The 22884-nt window shown below is 42.1% G+C and overlaps 1 protein-coding gene and 1 long non-coding RNA gene across 2 annotated transcripts; one reads left to right on the top strand and one right to left on the bottom strand.

The window, feature by feature from the left end:
* Nucleotides 1-1245: 1245 nt before the first annotated feature.
* Nucleotides 1246-6383, bottom strand: LOC138775493 (uncharacterized). Its single transcript, XR_011360566.1, has 3 exons — nt 6314-6383; nt 1711-2216; nt 1246-1513 (listed from the first exon to the last, which is right to left on the bottom strand). It is a non-coding gene; the product is annotated as an uncharacterized lncRNA (long non-coding RNA).
* Nucleotides 6384-9364: 2981 nt separating this feature from the next.
* Nucleotides 9365-22601, top strand: LOC138775494 (diacylglycerol kinase beta-like; the record flags this gene model as incomplete). Its single annotated transcript, XM_069955946.1, has 3 exons — nt 9365-9571; nt 16788-16878; nt 22401-22601. Coding segments are annotated over exons 2-3 (291 nt in total), but the record flags the coding sequence as incomplete, so codon positions are not given.
* Between the last annotated feature and the right edge of the window lie 283 nt (nt 22602-22884).

Genomic DNA, 22884 nt, shown 5'->3' with positions numbered 1-22884 from the left:
ACAAGAAATTTAGTTGGTGCAGATTGTGAGGATAACGTAAAGCAGTTGTTTCTTCCTTGGGTGGTTATAGTGGACGTCAAGTTCTGAATGTGCTGCCATGTCTCAAGAAGCCATCTTGGGGCATCTAAAGCAAATGTCCAAGTTAAGGCTCTTTTATAAGGACCGATTATCGGCAAGGAACATTGCTAAAAAATGCTCCTTCAGCCGATAATCAGCCAATGTAAAAGTGTCAGAGATCAGCTGAGGAGCAGGAAAACACCCTATCGGCTGCAATCAGTGTGAACATGTGCTACAAAACCAAGACTTAGTTGAGACCACTGTTTCCCAACTCCTGTCCTCTACGACAGTGCTTCTTAATTCCAGTCCTCAGGCCTCACCAACAGGTCATGTTTTGAGGATTTCCTTAGTATTTCACAGGTGATATAATTATACCCAGTCCATCAAGTATTCTCACAGCGTTTTTTTGTATTAGATATCCTCAAAACATGACCTGTTGGTGAGGCCTGAGGACTGGAATTGAGAAGCACTGCTCTACGACACCCAATAAGAAATAGGTGATTTGCCACCAATGGATAGACTCTTTGTATTAGGGAACCATCTGGACCAAAAGTTCTTAAGTCCCTCGTTCATTTATATCATGGGTCTCCAAACTGCGGCCCTCCAGCTGTTGCAATACTACATTTCCCATCATGCCTGTACAGCCAAATCCAAATCTTTATCCATCCAGGCATGATGGGAATTGTGGTTTTGCAACAGCTGGAGGGCCGCAGTTTGAAGACGCATGATTTATATCCTTACCTAGTCTCCCTTTTATATTTTTTCAATCCATAATCTTTGGCTTACTGTCAATGGTTAGGTGATCTGATGTGTTGAGTGTTCACCCATCGGCTAGACTTGACCATGATGACAGTGAAGAATCTAATTATAAAGTCTCATAGTAACTTCAAATACTTTATTGTTATTTAGCTGCTTTGAAAAGCTAGGTGGCTTCTTGAGTAGAGATGATCGAGCATCAGGAATTTTCAGGTTTGATCGAACTCGAACCTTCGTCATTTGATTCCCAATGCCTTCCTGTTCCGTGGGGAAGGTGTAGACAGCCCGAGCACCACCTGGAAAACAGGGATACAGCCTATTACCTAGGCTGTATTCCTGTTTTCCAGGCGGTACTTGGGCTGTTTCCACCTTCCCCACGGAACAGGAAGGCATTGGGAATCAAATGACGAAGGTTCGAGTTCGATCAAACCTAAAATTCCCGATGTTTGATCATCTCTTTTCTTGAGTCTGTAATGGCATCCATCAATGTTAGACTGGGCTACCATGATCTATTCTAGAATAAGAAATAGACCCAAGTAGTGAGTGATTGACTCTACAGTTATCTCCGATGGGGTTGTCTTCTTCTGGACCTTTGAAACCCATTATTGCATCAAAGCCTTGGCCCCTGGACTCTGGTGGGTCTCTCCATCCCTGGAAGCCATATTCATTGTCGGTTGTCTTTCCAAGAAACAAAACAAATCTAAGAATGAAAAAAAAATATATATATTTACTGGTATATTTGTGATCATCACCCTCTAATCTATCCGATAAAACCCACTTCCACTTCCAATAGTGTCAAGTAAAGTTAGTAGGTCCCAGTACCGTCCACCCAGCATCTGGTCTAATGGACGACCCCTCTAACCTATCTTCTACAGTAATAGTTTTAAAGTTTTCTACCTTCACATTCCCAACAACTGGTAGCGCCACCTTGTACGAGACGTTCCGTGACCTTGAACGGAGGCGGGGCGATCGATATAATTTCAATCCATTCTATAAGATTGATACATATTCTGGCCCGGTCTTTCTCGCGCTTCGGTGATACCAGAGGTTGAAAGTCAATGCCGCTCCTCACCAGCTCTGCTCGCTATAAACAGAATGAACTCCTCTGGCTGGTAAATAACTGATGAACTCACTTAGCGGTGATTATAGATTTTCTCCAGGACTCTTTACACCACAATTTGCTTTTGATTCTTAATTCAAGGTTGTCTGGTGGGAAATGTTGCCAACATTTTAGCAGTGAACGTGATGCCAGCTGCTCAGTAAAACCTTTATTCAGAGCGGAGATGCTTGGGCCATAATTCAAGTTGATTTGAGGAGGTTGTGTGATCTATACTGTACTTTACAACCCTGTGCCTCGTAAAGATTCGCTCTCCTTGTTTCACCAATTGATTGGACTATGTTAACTAAAGCGAGAGAATGAAACAGTTTATAGATGCATTATTCAACTTCCTGAACAATGCAGGAAATAGCGCCACCTGTTGACACCAGAAAATTTATTCTTTATTGGAGTTTACCAAGAGTTAAAAAAAAAACATGGCTGCCTACTTCCTAAAACAGTGCCATACTGTCCTCAGGTTGTGAGTGGAAGAGCGGCTCATCCACCTTCTATTCAGTATTGGACACAATAATCAATAGGTGTGGATCGGGTTTGGAAGAAAGGGATCATATTTTATTAGACAGGACAATTTTTTCTTTGCTTATTGTTATTAATGTGGATATCGGGACATAGCTCAGGATCCATAAAAAAATAAATAAATAAATAAATAATGTAATGTGACCGGTGACCCAACTAGCCCCTTAGGAGCCTTTATAGTTAAATATATAGGTGCAGGGGCAGACTACCTTCTGCTTAACCCCTTATGTACTGCAATGTGTAAGTGACTCAAAGACAAGGAGATATTGGCTTTAAACATTAAACAGTAAACATTGGGTCACTTACACACTACAGTACATAACGGGTTAAGCAGAAGGACACACACTCTTACCTTTTCCCCGGGCCCCCCTCCTGCACGGGCCTCATAGCAACTGCCTACCCTGCCTCTATGGTAGCTATGCCACTGGCACAGAGCTAATACATGTTACTTCTGAGCAGGCTGAAAACAATGTCAAGGCTCTTTAGATATAACAAGGACTCCTGATAGATTTGGTCCATTTAAACTCTTACAGAAGAACTGGACTAAACAAAAATTTATCATGTCTTCTCTAGTATTATAGGTAAGCCCCAGGGACTGTGACAAGCCTGAGAAACTCCATATGTAATGGCTAAATAATAGCCCAGAGGCCGAGCTTGTATATTGATCACCTTTTCTAGAATGTTTAGGCTTTAATGGGGAAAGAAAAAGTCCACATAATGTTTATTTTTCATTTATTTTTTTTTATCAGAATTGACAAAATTAGAGATTCAGTGTGTAACATAGTGATGTGCAGTGAGCCGTACAGTCTCCTTCACACACAGATGTTTTGGGGCCTTTTTTTTTCTCCATTAGAGGAGTCTATGAAAAAAAAAACAGAGCAGGTTAGACTCATTTTTGGGATATTGGTACTGTATTTCTAGTGTATGCTAGGGCTGGGCGATATGGCAAAAAAATTAAAATCTCGATTTTTAAAATAATTTTTTTGGACGATTTTCGATTTAAATATCGATTTTTTTGGGGGGGGCTAAATAAACTGAAAATTTTTCTTCTTGCAGTGACTGCTGTCTCCTCCAGAGACCGGGGAGCGGGACGCTGTGTATAAGGGACGGGGACAGGTCAGCAGCTCTTGGAGGCCGCCTGTGCCGCATCTCTCGGGACTGCCTGCCCGCTGGCCGCACACCGCCCTCTCCGGACTGTTCGTCTGACCGCCTGACACTGTATCACGCCGCCCGCCCACACCACCCCTCTCTGGACTGCCCGTCCTGCTGTACCGCGCCGTCTGTTCCGCCCGCAATAATTTTTTCCGAAAATCAAATTTACGATTTTTACAAAAAATCTAATCCATTCTAAAATTCTGGGCGAATTAATCGAATTAATTTGATTAATCGCCCAGCCCTAGTGTATGCTAATGAGGCATTTTGGTTTCACTAGGAGCGGGGCTTGCACTTGGGGCCTGAGTATGTAGCATTTGATTGCCAGTGACTGTAGAAGTTGGATGCCGTCCTAGGGAGTCCTGCAAAACATGGGTGGCTGAGTTTTTCGGTTTGGTTGAACCCAAACTTTTGGCAAGTTTGCTAATCACTACCTCTGACCTATACTGGTGACATATCCTACTATATATACAGTGCCATACCTCAACCAGCACAAATAAAGGTGTATTGTTTTTACATAGTTAAAGGGGTTGTTCATAAAAATAAATAAATAATAATGTTTCAGATCAACTGGTGCTAGAAGGTGCCAGAGGTTTTTTTTTTTAATTTATTTCTATTTAAAAATCTCCAGTCTTCCAGTACTTATCAGCTGCTGTATGTCCTGAAGGAAGTGGTGTAGTCTTTCCAGTATGAGACAGTTCATGTCAGGAACTGTCCAGAGCAGTAGCAAATCCCCATAGAAAACCTCTCCTGCTATGGACAGTTCCTGACATGGACAGAGGTGGCAGCAGAGAGCACTGTGTCAGACTGGAAAGAATACACCACTTCCTGCAGGACATACAGCAGCTGAGAAGTACTGTAAGACTGGAGATTTTTTGTTAAATAAAAGTAAATTACAAATCTCTGGCACTTTCTAACACCAGTTGAGTTTTTTTTTTTTTCTGTGAACAACCCCTTTAAGAATTTTTTTTTTTTTTTTATTTAAAGTAAACAATCCCAACCAAACCATGAGCTTTAGCGATATGAACACAACCCCGGTCTCTCAGCCATGACAGACTATGACAGTCCCAATGAGAACAGATCATTTTGCTCATTACTTCCCGGCCTCTCTTGACGACAATGTCTTGGTTTTCGTGGCGGCATTAAAATAGTATTTAGCATTCACCTGTTTATTCAGCTCATATAGCATCTTACTGTGGAGCAAAGTACAAATCAGGTTTGTAACATTTTGTTCGAGCACTTCAATTAGAACGCAGTTAGTAACCACGGAGAGCTTGTTAGGAACAGTTTTCCACTGGTGCTTAAGCTGGACTCTTCAATTATCAAAACAGATGCTTGCCAAAAGCCACAAGACCAATTTAAAAGTAGAATTAGTTCATCAGCAACAACTGTTCTGAGACAGCTCCATAGATCAGCCCTGTGCGGTGCACGGAGGGGAGACGGCTGAAGCGAGCACGCTCAGCTCCTTATTCAGGGCAATAAGAAGCACACAGCCCATTGTATTTCCATATTAAACTCATTACAGGTTTAGGTCCGAGGTTACTCTTCACTCCGATGGGGCCCAATAGATACATTTTATTTGTGAGTTCTTATAAATCTAAGACCCAAATATATAGAGTTGAATTTTTATTTTTAGTCTCTCCCCCCCTTTCATAGAGAAAACGGTGTGTTCATACAGTTACAGCTGCACAGTCCTCTCTATTCCCTCCCTGCACTCACCTTTATGATCGTAGAGAAAACAGTGTGGCCATGCAGTTACAGCTGCAGAGTCCTCTCTATTTCCTACCTGCACTCATCTCTATGATCATAGAGAGACAGTGGCATAGCTACCATAGAGGCAGGGAAGGTGGTTGCTATGGGGCCCATGGAGGGAGGTGGCCCAGGGAAGATACGAGCCTCCTGTGACCTTTTGCTTAACCCCTTATTTACTGCAGTGTGTAAGTAACCCAGTGTTCTCTAACATGCTGCAAAAGAAAAAAAAATGGTTAATACAGAAGACAATCAGCTTTCTTCCTGACTACTCTGATAACCTCTAACCTCTGTTCTCTGAGTTCCTGCAGAAGTCAGGGGTTATCAGAGCTAATTGTCTTCTGTATTAACCCTTTTTTATGTTGCAGCATGTAAGAGAACACTGGGTCACTTACAAACTGCAGTAAATAAAGGGTTAAGCAAACGTTAGTCTGCTCCTGCACCTATGTATATAACCATAGGATTCTGCTTCTGGCCACATCACCGAGTATACAGTGTATATATATATATATATATATATAAACAACAGAACGGAGTGCACTCTCAGGAGTAAGTGCTCGGAGTGCCAGCAATGGAGACTGGATCACGTCTCCTCTTCAATAATAGCAAGAAATTGCAGCACTTCCAAAGTAGTGAAAAAAACTGGTGGTTTATTTGGTGTAGCAAATAACAAAATTCAGCAACGTTTCTGTCTCATCACGAGACCTTTCTCAAGCATAAAAAATCAGTGACTCATATCCTTTTATATACTAAGTGAAATACAAAACAGGTGTATAATCACAGTGAAGTCATGTGACTAAAATGCACAAGTGAAAAATAATAATACAAGATCGGGTTCCAATCGGGAACAATGTGTAATTACAAAGAATGTATACATTACAATTCATCCAGTGTTGTGTATACGCAGTGATACCAATGTTAAAACATATGACATATAATAAATCGGCGGGGTTAGCTTCCACTCACCACTGCTCAGAGAAGAAAAAGGTAGGCTGTACTTGTCTCCATGCTTGTTCGCCCTCGTTGTGAATAGTTTGTAAACAACATCAGCCCGCATGCGCGGGTCAAAGGGTGTGTATCAACTGGCTTACGTCATTGTAACATCACAACAAGACCAGTGTCACTACTGTCAGGTATGTAATTGATATCCAGCTGCAGGAGCTTCTGTCGCCTCTGCTGTGACTTCACACTGGTCATGGAGTTAGTAAAGGTTCAATATGTTGTGGCCCTACGATCCATAGAAACCGCAAGTGTTACAAGATCTCGTGTGAACACTGGCTATGTTGGAGCACACAAAGGAGCTAAACAATGGGTCTAATAGACATAAAGGGATAGGAACTCATTCCAGTGAAAGCGGGGTTATCCGGTGGAGTGGAAAGCATTACCGCATAGCGGAATCGCTTTCCAGTCATAAAACCTGGAAGTCAAACCGGGACCCACAATGTGGACCTCGGGACCTCCAGACGGTCACCCAAACCCCTGTATAACTTTTCCCTCATCTAACCCAAAGCCCCAAGTAAATACTGATATAACGCATATCACATAACAGTGTGACCATGGCCATAGACAACTAAACAGTCAAAAAATCCGGGCAGTATGTGGAGAACAAAAAACAGCAATAAATCAGAGCAGTGATTGGTGGGTAGCCTTCCTCGCCGTTCCTCAAAAAAGAAATCTACAAAAAAAGAAAGAAGAGAGAAAGGATATAAGTAACTACAAATACAGAGTAAGACAAGAAAAAAATCATCTAGATAAGTTTTCGGACAAACCATTTACCTGCAAAATTCATTTGTACATTTTAGTTGTAATTACAAATTCCACATTTAACCCTTTAGGTTGCAATGTATCCAGCCTGTGAATCCACATCAGCTCACGTTTTTTAAGCAATGTGGTTCGATCACCTCCCCTTTTAAGGGGTGGTATGTGATCCAGAATTTTAAACTTTAGATCACTCTCCCTATGTCCCAAATCCAAAAAATGTTTGGACACTGGTAAATCCTGTCTTTTCGATCTGATTGAATACCTGTGTTGATTCAATCTGGTTCTCATGTCTCGGGTTGTTTCTCCAATGTATAAAAGTTTACATGGGCACCAGAGGACATAAATTATCCAACTGGAAGTACAGGTAAGATAGAAATTAATGTTGTACACTCTACCAGTAGATGGATGTGTAAAATTAGGCCCTTTATCCATATATGTGCAACTGACACACTGTCTACATGGAAAAGACCCTTTGTTCATCACCATAAGAAATCTTTGTCCACTGCTGGTTTCTTTTGTAGTCAATTCCCCTTTAACTAGACTATCCCTTAAATTTTTATTCCTTCTATAGGACATCAAGGGTGGTATTTGTAGTTCCGGTACATTTTTGTAACTCTCTTTTATGATATTCCAATGCTGTCTAACCACATTGGCTATTTTAGGGGAAAGGTCACTGTAGGTGGTAACAAACGGTATTCTCTTGTCCGTGCTAGCCCTGTTAATTACCGGTTCCACTGTCACTATTTTTTCTTTATGTTCCCTCAGGAGACCCCGCGGGTACCCTCTCTCGACAAACTCTTCTGTCATAGTGTTGAGTGCTGCCTCCAACTTTCTAGGAAAGTTGGAGGCAGCACTCAACACTATGACAGAAGAGTTTGTCGAGAGAGGGTACCCGCGGGGTCTCCTGAGGGAACATAAAGAAAAAATAGTGACAGTGGAACCGGTAATTAACAGGGCTAGCACGGACAAGAGAATACCGTTTGTTACCACCTACAGTGACCTTTCCCCTAAAATAGCCAATGTGGTTAGACAGCATTGGAATATCATAAAAGAGAGTTACAAAAATGTACCGGAACTACAAATACCACCCTTGATGTCCTATAGAAGGAATAAAAATTTAAGGGATAGTCTAGTTAAAGGGGAATTGACTACAAAAGAAACCAGCAGTGGACAAAGATTTCTTATGGTGATGAACAAAGGGTCTTTTCCATGTAGACAGTGTGTCAGTTGCACATATATGGATAAAGGGCCTAATTTTACACATCCATCTACTGGTAGAGTGTACAACATTAATTTCTATCTTACCTGTACTTCCAGTTGGATAATTTATGTCCTCTGGTGCCCATGTAAACTTTTATACATTGGAGAAACAACCCGAGACATGAGAACCAGATTGAATCAACACAGGTATTCAATCAGATCGAAAAGACAGGATTTACCAGTGTCCAAACATTTTTTGGATTTGGGACATAGGGAGAGTGATCTAAAGTTTAAAATTCTGGATCACATACCACCCCTTAAAAGGGGAGGTGATCGAACCACATTGCTTAAAAAACGTGAGCTGATGTGGATTCACAGGCTGGATACATTGCAACCTAAAGGGTTAAATGTGGAATTTGTAATTACAACTAAAATGTACAAATGAATTTTGCAGGTAAATGGTTTGTCCGAAAACTTATCTAGATGATTTTTTTCTTGTCTTACTCTGTATTTGTAGTTACTTATATCCTTTCTCTCTTCTTTCTTTTTTTGTAGATTTCTTTTTGAGGAACGGCGAGGAAGGCTACCCACCAATCACTGCTCTGATTTATTGCTGTTTTTTGTTCTCCACATACTGCCCGGATTTTTTGACTGTTTAGTTGTCTATGGCCATGGTCACACTGTTATGTGATATGCGTTATATCAGTATTTACTTGGGGCTTTGGGTTAGATGAGGGAAAAGTTATACAGGGGTTTGGGTGACCGTCTGGAGGTCCCGAGGTCCACATTGTGGGTCCCGGTTTGACTTCCAGGTTTTATGACTGGAAAGCGATTCCGCTATGCGGTAATGCTTTCCACTCCACCGGATAACCCCGCTTTCACTGGAATGAGTTCCTATCCCTTTATGTCTATTAGACCCATTGTTTAGCTCCTTTGTGTGCTCCAACATAGCCAGTGTTCACACGAGATCTTGTAACACTTGCGGTTTCTATGGATCGTAGGGCCACAACATATTGAACCTTTACTAACTCCATGACCAGTGTGAAGTCACAGCAGAGGCGACAGAAGCTCCTGCAGCTGGATATCAATTACATACCTGACAGTAGTGACACTGGTCTTGTTGTGATGTTACAATGACGTAAGCCAGTTGATACACACCCTTTGACCCGCGCATGCGGGCTGATGTTGTTTACAAACCATTCACAACGAGGGCGAACAAGCATGGAGACAAGTACAGCCTACCTTTTTCTTCTCTGAGCAGTGGTGAGTGGAAGCTAACCCCGCCGATTTATTATATGTCATATGTTTTAACATTGGTATCACTGCGTATACACAACACTGGATGAATTGTAATGTATACATTCTTTGTAATTACACATTGTTCCCGATTGGAACCCGATCTTGTATTATTATTTTTCACTTGTGCATTTTAGTCACATGACTTCACTGTGATTATACACCTGTTTTGTATTTCACTTAGTATATAAAAGGATATGAGTCACTGATTTTTTATGCTTGAGAAAGGTCTCGTGATGAGACAGAAACGTTGCTGAATTTTGTTATTTGCTACACCAAATAAACCACCAGTTTTTTTCACTACTCTGGAAGTGCTGCAATTTCTTGCTATTATATATATATATATATATATATATATATATATATATATATATATATTAGTGTGTAGGGGAGGGGGGGGCCCATACAGTTTTTTGCTATGGGGCCCCATGAATCCTTGCTACGCCCCTTGCTAGAGAGAACTGTGTAATCATACAGTTACAGCTGCACAGTCCTCTCTATCCCCTCCCTGCACTCATCTCTATGATCATAGAGAGAACTGTGTAATCATACAGTTACAGCTGCACAGTCCTCTCTATTTCCTACCTGCACTCATCTCTATGATCATAGAGAGAACTATGTGGTCATACAGTTACAGCCGCACAGTCCTCTCTATCCCCTCCCTGCACTCATCTATATAATCATAGAGGGAATTATGTGGTCATACAGTTACAGCTGCACAGTCCTCTCTTCCCCCTCCCTGCATTCATTTCTATTAGACATTAGTGAAGTTAATCTGATGAATTCCGATTCGCAGCAAATTGGGCATTAAATTCGCCTTTCACAATTCGCAAATTCACTAAACATGTCGGCCCCAATGGCGACTGCACATGTTAGCTTACAGATCACAGAGAAAACAGTGAGGCCATACAGTTAAGGCTGCACAGTCCTTTCTATCCCCTCCCTGCACTTATCTCTATGATCACAGAGAGAACAGTGAGGCCATACAGTTACAGCTGCACAGTCCTCTCTGTCCCTACCCTGCACTTATTTCTATGAGCATAGAGAGAACTGTGTGTTCATACAGTTAGAGCTGCACAGTCCTCTCTATTTCCTCCCTGCGCTCATCTCTATGATCATAGAGAGAACAGTGTGGTCATACAGTTAAAGCCACACATGTCAATTATTTTCACGGCCGTACCAAACAACAGCCATTGTTTGATACACTGTGTGAACAACGGCCGTTGTTTGCACTGACTTCAATGCAACACTTTTCTATATGACAAAAACAGACATTGTTTTAATTGCAAACAATTGCCATAAAAAAATATTGTGTGAACATAGCCTAAAGAAAATTTTCAAAGAAAGTTTTCCCATACCTGCCTAAAACGTCAGTAACAATCTCAACATCTTGGTACACTTTCGGTGTCAAATATTGGTGCACAGAAAGCCGCCCAATAGTCGGTATGAAAAAAAGTTAGAAGAGAAAGTGTGAAAACTTTTTAGCATCCTGGGAATACCTAAGTTGATGCTTTCTCAGTATTTCCTAGGATTAGTGATATCCTGAATGATAACACACAATGATATTTTCCACCATATAACAAATGGCAGATCAGTACGTACCCAGGTGAACCGTCCAGTACCAGGAATAGATTTGTCCAAAAGTCATAAAATAGGAAACAATGTCTCCTAAAATAGAAGGTCACAATACGTAGTTAAACATTGTAACAATTTGCGGGAATTATTTATTTAAGGGAACATTTTCCTGGGTTAGTGAAAACCTATGCATATAAATGAATGTTCAGACTTGTGTTTCTATTTTTGCCGTTCTAATTGAACTGCGCTGTCACGAATAAAGCGGTGTACTCAAGTGGGCAGTCTTCATTCACATCCTAAATTACAGACTGTAATGTGCTTTCATCTTCTTGTATATTTCCCCCTTTCCTGACTGAAGATATATTGTGGAGATGTCTATCGGTTACATCTCTATTGTGAGTGTTATGTATTTGCTATATATTCTTTGTTGTGGTGTGTGTCGTATTGTGCTCCACCCTCTTTGTATGTGATGCAATGCAAATTGTGTTGGCTGTAGTATTTTCTCTTACCACTAGATGTCACTATGTTTTAAAAGCTATATAAGGAGCTGGTGGCAGGGACTAGGTTCAGAGTGTGGCTAAGGCTAAATGAGAGGAAGTAAGGAATTGTTACGTCTGGGTGGTTAATAAAGGTGGAGGGTTATTTGAAGATTAACTAAGTATTAGGGGTCTAACTTTTGGGACCCATGCTGTTCATGAGAATTGAGGTCCCCTGTCTTCTGAATAGATGGAGTGGCAGAAAGCATGCTCAGCTACCAATCTATGAAGGATTAACAAACATAGATATGTTAAAGGGGTTATCCGGCAAGGCAGAACATTATATATATTGTTGCAGGTATATAAAAATAAAGAGCCTATGCTTAGCTCTCCACCCTCCCCCAGTGTCCTCCTATGGGTCTCCCATGTCCCTCACTTAATGATCCCACCTCCACTTCCGAGACAGACTTGTCTCTTCATTGACAACCCACTGGCCACAGCGCTGTCCCGTGTCAGTCAGTGATTGGCTAAGCTGGTTGTCACCCCTGAGACGAGTCGATCCCAGACGTGGAGGAGGGATTGTACAGTGAGGAACACTGGAGAATCATAGGAAGACACCAGGGAGCGTGGAGAGGTGAGCACAGGCTGTTTATTGTTTTCTATATACTTGCAGTGATATCTCGAAAGTCCCTTAGCGAATATATGGAGGGGCAGGCTGCCATTCCTGTCACTTGGGGGACAAGGGGCCTTAACGCTCATAATCAGTGGAGGTCCAGATAGCAGGATAAGCTAGGGTTTAGGGGAGAATTTATAATCTTAAAATAACCCCTTTAAAGGAGAAGTTCGGCCAAAAGTATTTTTTAATACTGCTCATCTGCTCATACTATGAGCAGATGATGGGGAAGTAGTACAGAGCATATGTGGCGGCAGCATTGGGGCCGGATTGATGATGGGCATGGCCCTGGTACTACAACCCCATCATCTGCTCATACTTTGAGGGGGGAGTCGTACAGTGTATATGTGTGCATAAAGACTTTTTACATTGACAGCCATTGATTCCATAGAGTGTCCAGCAGGGGCGCACTGTATATAGAAGTCAATGGTACTCATTGAATTCTATATATAGTGCGCCCCCTGCTGGACACTCCATTGGAATTACACCTGATTCGTGACCTCACGGTATTTCAGAGAATCTGAAGTCTCCATGATCTACCAAATTAAGGGAAATAGCAGTATATGTGCATTTCCCATAATTAATGTACATTAGGAATTCCATAAGTAATAACATATTAAAAAATACTTTTGGCGGGAGTGTTCCTTTAAATGGGTTAAATTAAATTAAATTATTATTTTATTTTATTTTTTCAAATCAACCAGTGTTAGAGATTTGTAATTTACTTCTATTAAAAATCTTGTGTCTTCCAGTACTTATCAGCTGTTGTATGTCCTGCAGGAATTGGTGTATTTTTTCCAATCTGACACAGTGCTCTCTGCTGCCACCTCTGTCCATGTCAGGAACTATCCAGAGCAGCAGCAAATCCCCATAGAAAACCTCTCCTGCTCTCCAGGCTGAAAAAAATACTACTTCCTGCAGGACGTACAGTAGCTAATATGTACTGGAAGATTAGAGATTTTTTATTAGAAGTAAATTACAAATCTCTGGCACTTTCTGGCACCAGTTGATTTGAATTTGGTGAACAAACCCTTTAAAGAATATCCATATCTAAAATGTTATCTATGGATAGGGGAAAACTAGCTTATCCTTGGGGGGTCCTACCCCTGTCTCCCATTAGAATGAAGCAGCACGTCATACATGACAGCCCCTGCCCAAATCCATTCACTGTGGGAGCCACAGAAACCGTGAGTACATAATGGAGCATCCGCTCCATTCTAAGAACCAACCGGGGTCCCTGTTCTCTCCAAAATAATAATAATAAAAAAAAACAAAAAAAACAAAGGGAAATGTATATTCAGTATAATAGCATGTGTAAAGTATCCAAAGTAAATTTACATGTTCTGAATATTTTATAAGCCAAGAAACAAATACATATAAAAATGTGTAAAATATAGAAAATAAAAAATAGAGGAATAAAAGTAAAATAAAATAAATAACTGCAGATATATAATTGGAAATGTAAAAGCCCCGGTATAAAAACTCTTGACGCTCGCATCATTCACCGCGGATCACGACAAATTGACTGAAGACGCGTTTAAGACCCCTAAGGCCGAGGCGCGCTCTCTGTAAACCCTCGCTCTCTCGCTGAACCTTAGATCTGTTTACTTTTTTCATGCTGCAGCAAACTTAGTAGTAAGCAAAAGCTAATAAAGGGGCCCATTCATGGCCGGCCGTGAACCGTGTCCAATTTTCCAAACACACACTGGCGCTTTTTATGCCTAAGTAGTTTCCAAACTGTCCCTAAGCTCTGAAGAACAGCTCACGGTAACTCCATGAGAGGTGTGTGTCCGCGGGTTCTATTGGACATACGGGGTCATGTTTTTGTAGCAATGGTGTCTTTATTTTAAGGGTAGCTTGCACTGATCTGTTTGTTCAAGCTTAGAGGAAAGGACAAGCAAAAAATTATATAAAAAAAAAATCACATGGGCTCAACGTCCTGAGACTAAAAACCCCCTTTTTATATACCCTATACTCTGTTCAAGATCCTCCTTAGTCGGAGAGTGGTAACAAAGCGCACCTCTCGCTCTTGAGGACCTATCCTGTACTGCGTTACCGCCAGCGTTGAGCGGAGTTGCTGAATTGTTTGAGTTTTGCAATGTTCTCTGACCCTGAACATTTGACCCCCGGCATCTGGAGAAGTTGGATGCCGCCCAAGGGAGTCTTGGTAAACATAGATACAGCCTCTAACTTTTCCAGATGACGGGTTCAGAGGACACAACTCCGCTCATCACTACTCATCACACAACACATTGATATGAATGTGTAATAATTTATTTTACCAGTGGCGGTGCTGCAAAGAAATTGAACACATAATGCAAGGGTTCCCCATAGATTACAGGTGATCGCTAGGGATCCTGGCAGATTATCTCTCTGTGTTATCGGAACCAGGCTCGGACTGGCCTACAGGGGAACAGGGGAATCCCCCGGTGGGCCCTACCTCTTGATGGGCCCCTGAGCAGGAGGAGGGCCTGTTTAGCAGCTCCAGGTTGACATATAATCCCAAAGCACTGCTGTACACGCCTGTCAACCTCATGGAGGTGCGGGAAGATAATAAAGTGTACTTACCAGTCCCTGTGCCCTTATAGCGCCACTCTTGTGTCTCTCTCACAGCTGCTGGAAGTCATTTTCGGCCAAGTTCCATGAAGTTCACACCCCTGGCTCTTACAGCGGCAACATTATGTACCCGGCTGATGGATTGCCCGCCCAGCCAGTCAGTAACTGCAGCGGTGTCCTACCCCAATCACTGATTGGCTGAGCAGGCAATCCATCAGCCGACTACGTAATGTTGCATCTGAAGGAGCTGCAGGAGGCCAGTGGCTGTCGGGTATCGTTAAGGAAGCACTATGGGGGCACATGGACTGGTAAGTGTACAGTGTTGGACTGGCCCACCAGAGGAGCAGAGGATCCTCCGGTGGGCCCCCAGCTTTAGAACCTGCACAAACACTGACTGACATGTTGTTTCTCACTCTCTGTTGTTCTTCATTGGTGGGCCCCCAAGATCATTTCCTCTGGTGGGTCCCAGATACCCCAATCCGACACTGATCGGAACAATGATCAGCTAATGAAACCATCATCGACTGATTGTTGTTGTTGTTTATTCCTGCCTAAAAGTCATCTGCTGCCAGACGCACATCGCTGAGTGTAATAGTGATGCGGGCCAACAGCTGATAACTGTGTAAAAAAAAAAACCACAATCATAAACTTTATACACATCTCCGTGCTCTCTGGTGTCTTCCTTGTATCTGCCATCTGCCCACAGCCACCACTGGGACATCAGAGCCGGTCTCAGCCAATCACTGGCCGCTGCACTTTCACTTCTCAGACAGTGATTGGCTGAGTGGTCTGTCACTTTAGAGACCGGCTCAGAAGTTCCAGCGGTGACTAGAAGGACACTGAATGAGAAGGACACCGGGGAGTGTGGAGAGGTATGTATAGGTTTATTATTTTAGACTAGGGCAAGAGCTGCGCGGACATCACTAAGTATATATATATATATATATATATATATATAGCCCTTGCTGCATGATTATCGAGCTGGTTTTAGTAAGCAAGCACCCATCTAGCAGATCGGCGCTTGTTCACGTTAGCGATTCCTTAGGGTCCTATTACTCAAAGAGATTATCTGCCGTACTTGGCTGATTACCGGCTGTTCTGGCTGGTAATAGATTGGTGTAATAGCTCATGTTGAAAAAGAATGATCAGTAGACATGCACGATGTCGGATGTCGATCAAAACTCTCCACTGCACACTATGGAGCATGTGGCCGGAGCCGCTCGCTCCATAGAGTGCACTGACAGGGTTTTCTACGCCCGCTATTCAGTGAACTGAAACTGACTTGACTTGCGGCGCCGTAGAAAACTGACTGACGGGATGATCTTTTCAGAGATCGTCCGTTGGGTTTGTGCACACTGTGCAATGGCGACGGATAACCCATAACGCATTCCGCAGCTCGCACCCGCCGGACTGAGGCGGGCGTGCACATCTCCGCCCGTGTCATAGACTCCATTCCATGCACAGGCGGATTCCGCCCTCCGTCCAAAGAATGAACGTCTTCATTCTTTTGACGGACGACGGAAGCCGCCTGTGCATAGAATGGGTTATCCGTCGCCATTCCGCAGTGTGCACGTACCCTAAGTCTCCTTTTTCTATGGAAGACCTGAGCCCGCTTTTGTGTGATTGTTCAGTGTCCCAGCAATGGTCCTCCACCAGTCTAAGATCCATTGTCTAGAAGTCTAGTAATAAAGTAGGAATGTCAGGAGAAGGCGGAGAAAGCACAAGCATCACTGCCGGATACAGTGCATGGAGATAACATGGAGGATTGGATAAAATTCCTTCTATTTACCCTTTAAATCCTAATAAATGTATCAATACAAAGGACAGCTATACAATCCTAGACTGGAATTATCTTACACTGGAATAATATTGACTTCTTTATGACCTTTTCTCTCTCTTTCAGGATGAAGAATAAATTTTGGTATTTTGAATTTGGCACATCCGAAACGTTCTCCGCAACCTGCAAGAAACTTCATGAAGCGATTGAGATCGAAGTAAGTAAAATATTTTAGGTAAAATGCATCTGATTAGTGAATCTTGCTCTAATAACTCAGGATCAGTACAGGATCAGTAATGTAATGGTTGTACACAGTGACCCCACCAGCAGAATAGTGAGTGCAGCTCTAGAGTATAATACAGGATGTAACTCAGGATCAGTACAGGATCAGTAATGTAATGGTTGTACACAGTGACCCCCACCAGCAGAATAGTGAGTGCAGCTCTGGGGTATAATACAGGATGTAACTCGGGATCAGTACAGGATCAGTAATGTAATGTATGTACACAGTGACCCCATCAGCAGAATAGTGAGTGCAGCTCTGGAGTATAATACAGGATGTAACTCATGATCAGTACAGGATAAGTAATGTAATGTATGTACACAGTGACCCCACCAGCAGTATAGTGAGTGCAGCTCTGGAGTATAATACAGGATGTAACTCAGGATTTCATTGGATTACGCAGGCAATTTAGCATGTGGACCCCATGGGCAGCATACTTGTTGCCCTCCGGCTTTTGCAAAAACACAATTCCCATCTTGCCTGAATAGCCAAAGCTTTAGCTTTGGCTGTCCAGGCATGATGCGAATTGTGGTTGTGCAACAGCTGGAGGGCCATGAGTTTGACCTTCCCCGGTCTGCATTATCACAATGGTTCCTCCACTCCAGCCAGCACCATTTGCCCTTGAAGCTCCCATGCTGTCCTCTCTCGCCCTATCAACACCGCATTTCCACCTCGAGTCGCTACCAACTGCAAAAGTGCAAACTAATCTCTCGGTACGCGGTGTTAATTAGAGGTCCTCTGGCTAATTGTGAAGACTAGCTAGCCTAACTAGTCACAATGGGGGCCCCGACGCCAAGCCGAATAATTGCCGTATCGCGCCGCCCCGCTGAGCTCCATATTAAGCGAAAATAGCAGCCGATACCTTCTCAGCGCCGGCGTCCGAGGCCTCGCCACCTACTTAAATCCTTCCAGTTGGTTTGGGGACTCCAGACCTTTATAAATTAACAGCAGGAAAATACCAAAGGTGCCAGATTGCATATTTATTGTCTTTTTTGTGTAATACTTAAATATGTATTATGAAGTGAGTGACATAAATTAGGCAGATTTCAGAATCCACAGGCCGTGGCTTGTAGGAGACCCCATGCTGTCTGACATTTCATCCTTGTCAAAGATCAAATTATTTTAATTTAGGCTGTAAATTATAAGGAATGAAGACTTCTTTGTGGGAATTCCCTGTGGTAATCTGACTTTTGTTGTTACTGCTGCTTGTCAGTGTGCAAAAAATATAATATGCATGCAAATAAGCCTGGAAAATGTGTACTATCTAATTATCTATCCAGTACATTCCACTTGAAGACAGTGGGAAGTCTGACACACAGTATGTGTTTGATTCATTGAGGCCTGCAGGGTATTTACACAAGATTACTTTTAATTATGAAATTAATATCTTTTTATCTGAAATGTATAGAAGTCGGAGAAGGCATGAGGAGAATTTTTATCAAACAATCTCCATTTTTTTTTTTTACCCAATAAGTTAAATAAAATTCAGCACTAGTTTAACAGTTAAAGTGGATGTTAGCTGAACCCGCGGGAACGGGTACGGTCAGTGGACCATACTGATTTACAGGAAAGACATTATGATGGATGTCTTGGGATGGATCCAAAAAGAGACAAATTGGAAATAGCAACGATATCTCACTAGTCCTGAGTGCACGCCATCCAGGGCCTGGGTCCAACGGCACCAATATCACCAGAAAACATACACAAGTAGGCAGTTAAAGTGGATGTTGGACGGGAGGCTGAACCTGCCGGAACGGGTACGGTCAATAAACCAGTAGGGTTGGGATTTAGAGGGAAGACATTATGATGGATGTCTTGGGATAGATCCAAAAAGAAACAAATTGAAAACAGCAGCGGTATCTCACTAGTCCTGAGTGCACGCCATTCAAGGCCTGGGTCCAACGGCACCAATATCACCAGAAAACATACACAAGTAGGCAGTTAAAGTAGATGTTGGATGGGAGGCTGAACCTGCAGGAACGGGTGCGGTCAATGAACCAGTAGGATTGGGATTTAGAGGGAAGACATTATGATGGATTTCTTGGAATAGATCCAAAAAGAGACAAATTGAAAACAGCAGCGATATCTCACTAGTCCTGGGTGCACGCCATCCAGGGCCTGGGTCCAATGTCACCAATACTACCAGCAAACATAAAAAAGTAGGCAGTTTAAGTGGATGTTGGAGTGGGGGCTGGCTACTATATGGGACTCTATGGGGGGGGGGCTACTATATTGGGCACTATTAGGTGTGCTGGCTACTATATGGTCACTATCAGGAGGGCTGGCTACTATGTGGGGCTCTAATAGTAGGCCTGGCTAGTATGTGGGTAACTATTGGGGGGGGGGGCTACTACATGGGGCACAATTATGGGATTACCTACTGCTTGATTGATATAATGGTAACTACCATGTGTGGACAATTACTTTAGGATAGGCAGTGCCAGAAATGCCCCATGCAATTTTCATTAAATATTAAGTTTGGCCCGCGACTTTGTCCAATTTTTTAATTATGGCCTATTGTGTATTTGAGTTTGACACCCCTGCTATAGAAGATCGACCTCTATTCCAACCTCCATCTCTATTTTTACCATACAGTATTGGTTCTTAAATGAAGGCATTTAAAAAATAGGAAGTGGTCATTCCCATCATGCTTCGTAGTGAAGCAGAAATTCCTTATTGTTTGGGAGGAGCTTTCCCACCCTGCTCTCTGTTATCTCCTGCTGTACAGCATGAAGTGAACAGAAGCTGCAGTATCCCTGCTTAGCCACTACACAATGTAGGGAGCTGTCTGCTTCTAGCTCTGTTCTGATTTGTTCTGTGGGGTCCCAGTTGTTGGTGCTCTCCTAGCCTTGTATCTAAATACCATTGCCTAGGTAAAATAGCTTGTTGGTTGCCCCTTCCATCCCCCATGGGGCACAAGACTTGGTTTCTCCCCCAACAACTTTACTCCTTGTAAGAATGCTACCAATAGTGTCCATCTGTCTGTACACTACAAATTATATTCCACAGCTTACTGTGGAATAGCGCCACTGAGAGCTCAGATAGCACACTGTCAGTTACAGAGCCCATACTGTCGTGCCACACACTATGCTATAGGATATGCAAGTATCACTTATTCATGCTACTATAATACTCCCTCTGGGAACAGGAAGTCATAGAAGAGCAGCTAAATAGGCCCCCACACATGTTCCAGTCTATACAACAAGGCTTACCTAAAGGCAATGCCAAAGTGCCCAAAAGCTGCTGTGAAAACTGTAATATTTGAACAAAAATGAGCTGACTCTACTCATTCTGTCCTGGTCTATACAGCAAAGCTCAGAAGAAAATCCATGCCCTGTCCCGACACTGATTCCTGTGATCATTGTAGAAATTTCAAACTAGCTTACTAAACCTTTCTGGGTAATTGAGAACTGTGTGAGCATTTCCGAATTGTACCCTTCCCCCAGACACACTAGGGTTATAGCTTATCTCCCACCTTATCCAAACCTATTGGGCTGAGCTTCAATAGATCCCCATGGGCAATAATTTTATACCATTCTCTTATTCTTTACTTTGGTGATCCATACGAATGAACGTACTACTGATGAATTGACTCTGCTCATTCTGTCCCAGTCTATACTGCAAAGCTCAGCAGGAAATCCATTCCCTATACCGACACTGATTCCTATGACCATAGTAAAAGTGCCAGGCTAGCATCCTACACCTTTATGGGTACTTGACAACTGTATGAGCATCCTGATGTACCCTCCCCCAGACACACTAATGTTATAGCCTATTTCCCACCTTCCCCAAACCTATTGGGCTGAGCTTCAATAGATCCCCATGGGCAATAATTTTATACCATTCTCTTTTTCTTTACTTTGGTGATCCATACTAATGAACGTACTGCTAATGAATTGACTCTGCTCATTCTGTCCCAGTCTATACTGCAAAGCTCAGCAGGAAATCCATTCCCTATTCCAACACTCTGACATTTCGAAATGCCAGGCTAGCATCCTACACATTTCTGGGTACTTGACAACTGTATGAGCATCCCGAGTTTTACCCTCCCCCAGACACACTAAGGTTAAAGCTTATCTCCCACCTTTTCCAAACCTATTGGGCTGAGCTTCAATAGATCCTCATGGGTGCGAATATTATACAATTTTTTCCTTATTTTAGTGACCCATACAATGTACTGCTAATAATTTACATATGTCTGGCCAGGACATCAGCATTAATCATTGATCAGAACGTGGCCTTTCCGCTGTATATATGTATATTTCCCGATTCCCTCCTGAGCTGCTCCATACTATCATCCAGGACAGTGAAGAACTGAAAGGCTTTAGCACTTCATACAGAACGGACATTGATCATCTCCTCAGACCATCTATATATTTTATTTATGTTGCTGCTTTGGTGCCGATCGAGCTCTCAACTATTATCAACCATACTAATGTAACAGAAGATGGAGGAAGTAGTCGTCGTTCCTCGTAGAACATCTTGTTGGTCATTTCCTTAAATGCATTTCTAATTCTGTGAATTCTTTCCCGGCGCTTTGATTACTGTGATTAGGAGTCTATATATAACCTGGTATAAGCTCAGGTGTAGGACCATTCATTATAGATCCAGCTTACTGGTGTCTCCAGGCTTAAAAAGCCGCTGTGGTTATGAGTGCACTGCATGGAAACCATGGATTTTTTTTTCCTGTTTCCTCTATTATATCGTTATAACATTGGAAATTCTGATGGGTTCTATTAGGACCTTAAAGGGGTAGTTCACAAAAAAAATCTTTCAAATCAACTGGTCCTAGCAAGTGTATGAGATTTGTAATTTACTTCTATTAAAAAATCTCCAGTTTTCCAATACTTATCAGCTCTTAGATAACCTCTCCTGCTCTGGACAGTTCCTGACATGGACAGAGGTGGCAGCAGAGAGCACTGTGTCAGACTAGAGATAATATGCAACTTCCTGTGAGACATACAGCAGCTGATAAGTACTGGAAGAACAGGAAATACAAGTCAATGTGTGAGCTCTAGTGACCAGTATGAAAACAGCAATTATAATGATAATGAGATGACTCTGCTGATTCTGTCCTGGTCTATAAAGCAAAGCTGACAAGAAATTTACAGAAAACAGGGAAAGTATGCTAATCTGCTCTAGTGGGCAGTCCAAAATGCATGTTTAAAGATTTTCTCATGTGGACAGTAACAAGAAAAAGGTTTTGTTAATACATGTTTATTACATATCGCAAAATAAATAAAAATAAAACTTTTGCTGTGTCATAGAAATATATTGAACTTTTTATCGGCCAGAGTATATAGACCCTGACTGATCAAGAGAACGAGCCAAAAGAAGCCCAGGGCATTATCTCCCGGCTCCATGTCACATGACCAGGACCACACAATGTACATGTTTCTAATGTAACCTTTACAAATTAAACAGATGAGACTCTAATAGACTTGTGTTGCTTACAGTGTGATGGAATTCAAATGGATCTTGGAAATATCTCTCTGGAAGGAATTGCTATTCTCAACATCCCAAGCATGCACGGAGGCTCCAATCTCTGGGGAGAGACCAGGAAAAGAAGAATTAATCGAAGAATTGAAAAGAAGACTCCAGAAAAGAGGAACACGGTGACTGACGTAAAGGAACTGAAGTTTGCCGTACAAGGTGCAGTAAATCTTTGACTTCTTAAAGTGTCACTGTCATTTAAATATATATATATATATATATATATATATATATATATATTTATTTATTTTTATTTTATTTTTTTCTAAATCAATAGTACAGGCAATTTTAAGAAACTTTGTAATTGGGTTTATTTGTGGAAAAATGCATTTTTATCATGAAAAAGCAGTTTGAAGCTCTCCCCCCTGTCTTCATGGTTTTCTATAGAGAGGGGAGGGGTGGAGGGAGATAAGGCGCTAAAACAGGACAAAGGGTTAATTTACAGCT

Source organism: Dendropsophus ebraccatus, unplaced genomic scaffold (assembly GCF_027789765.1).
Source record: "Dendropsophus ebraccatus isolate aDenEbr1 unplaced genomic scaffold, aDenEbr1.pat pat_scaffold_1665_ctg1, whole genome shotgun sequence".
NCBI lineage: Eukaryota > Metazoa > Chordata > Amphibia > Anura > Hylidae > Dendropsophus > Dendropsophus ebraccatus.
This window is presented reverse-complemented; position numbering and strand designations above follow the sequence as displayed.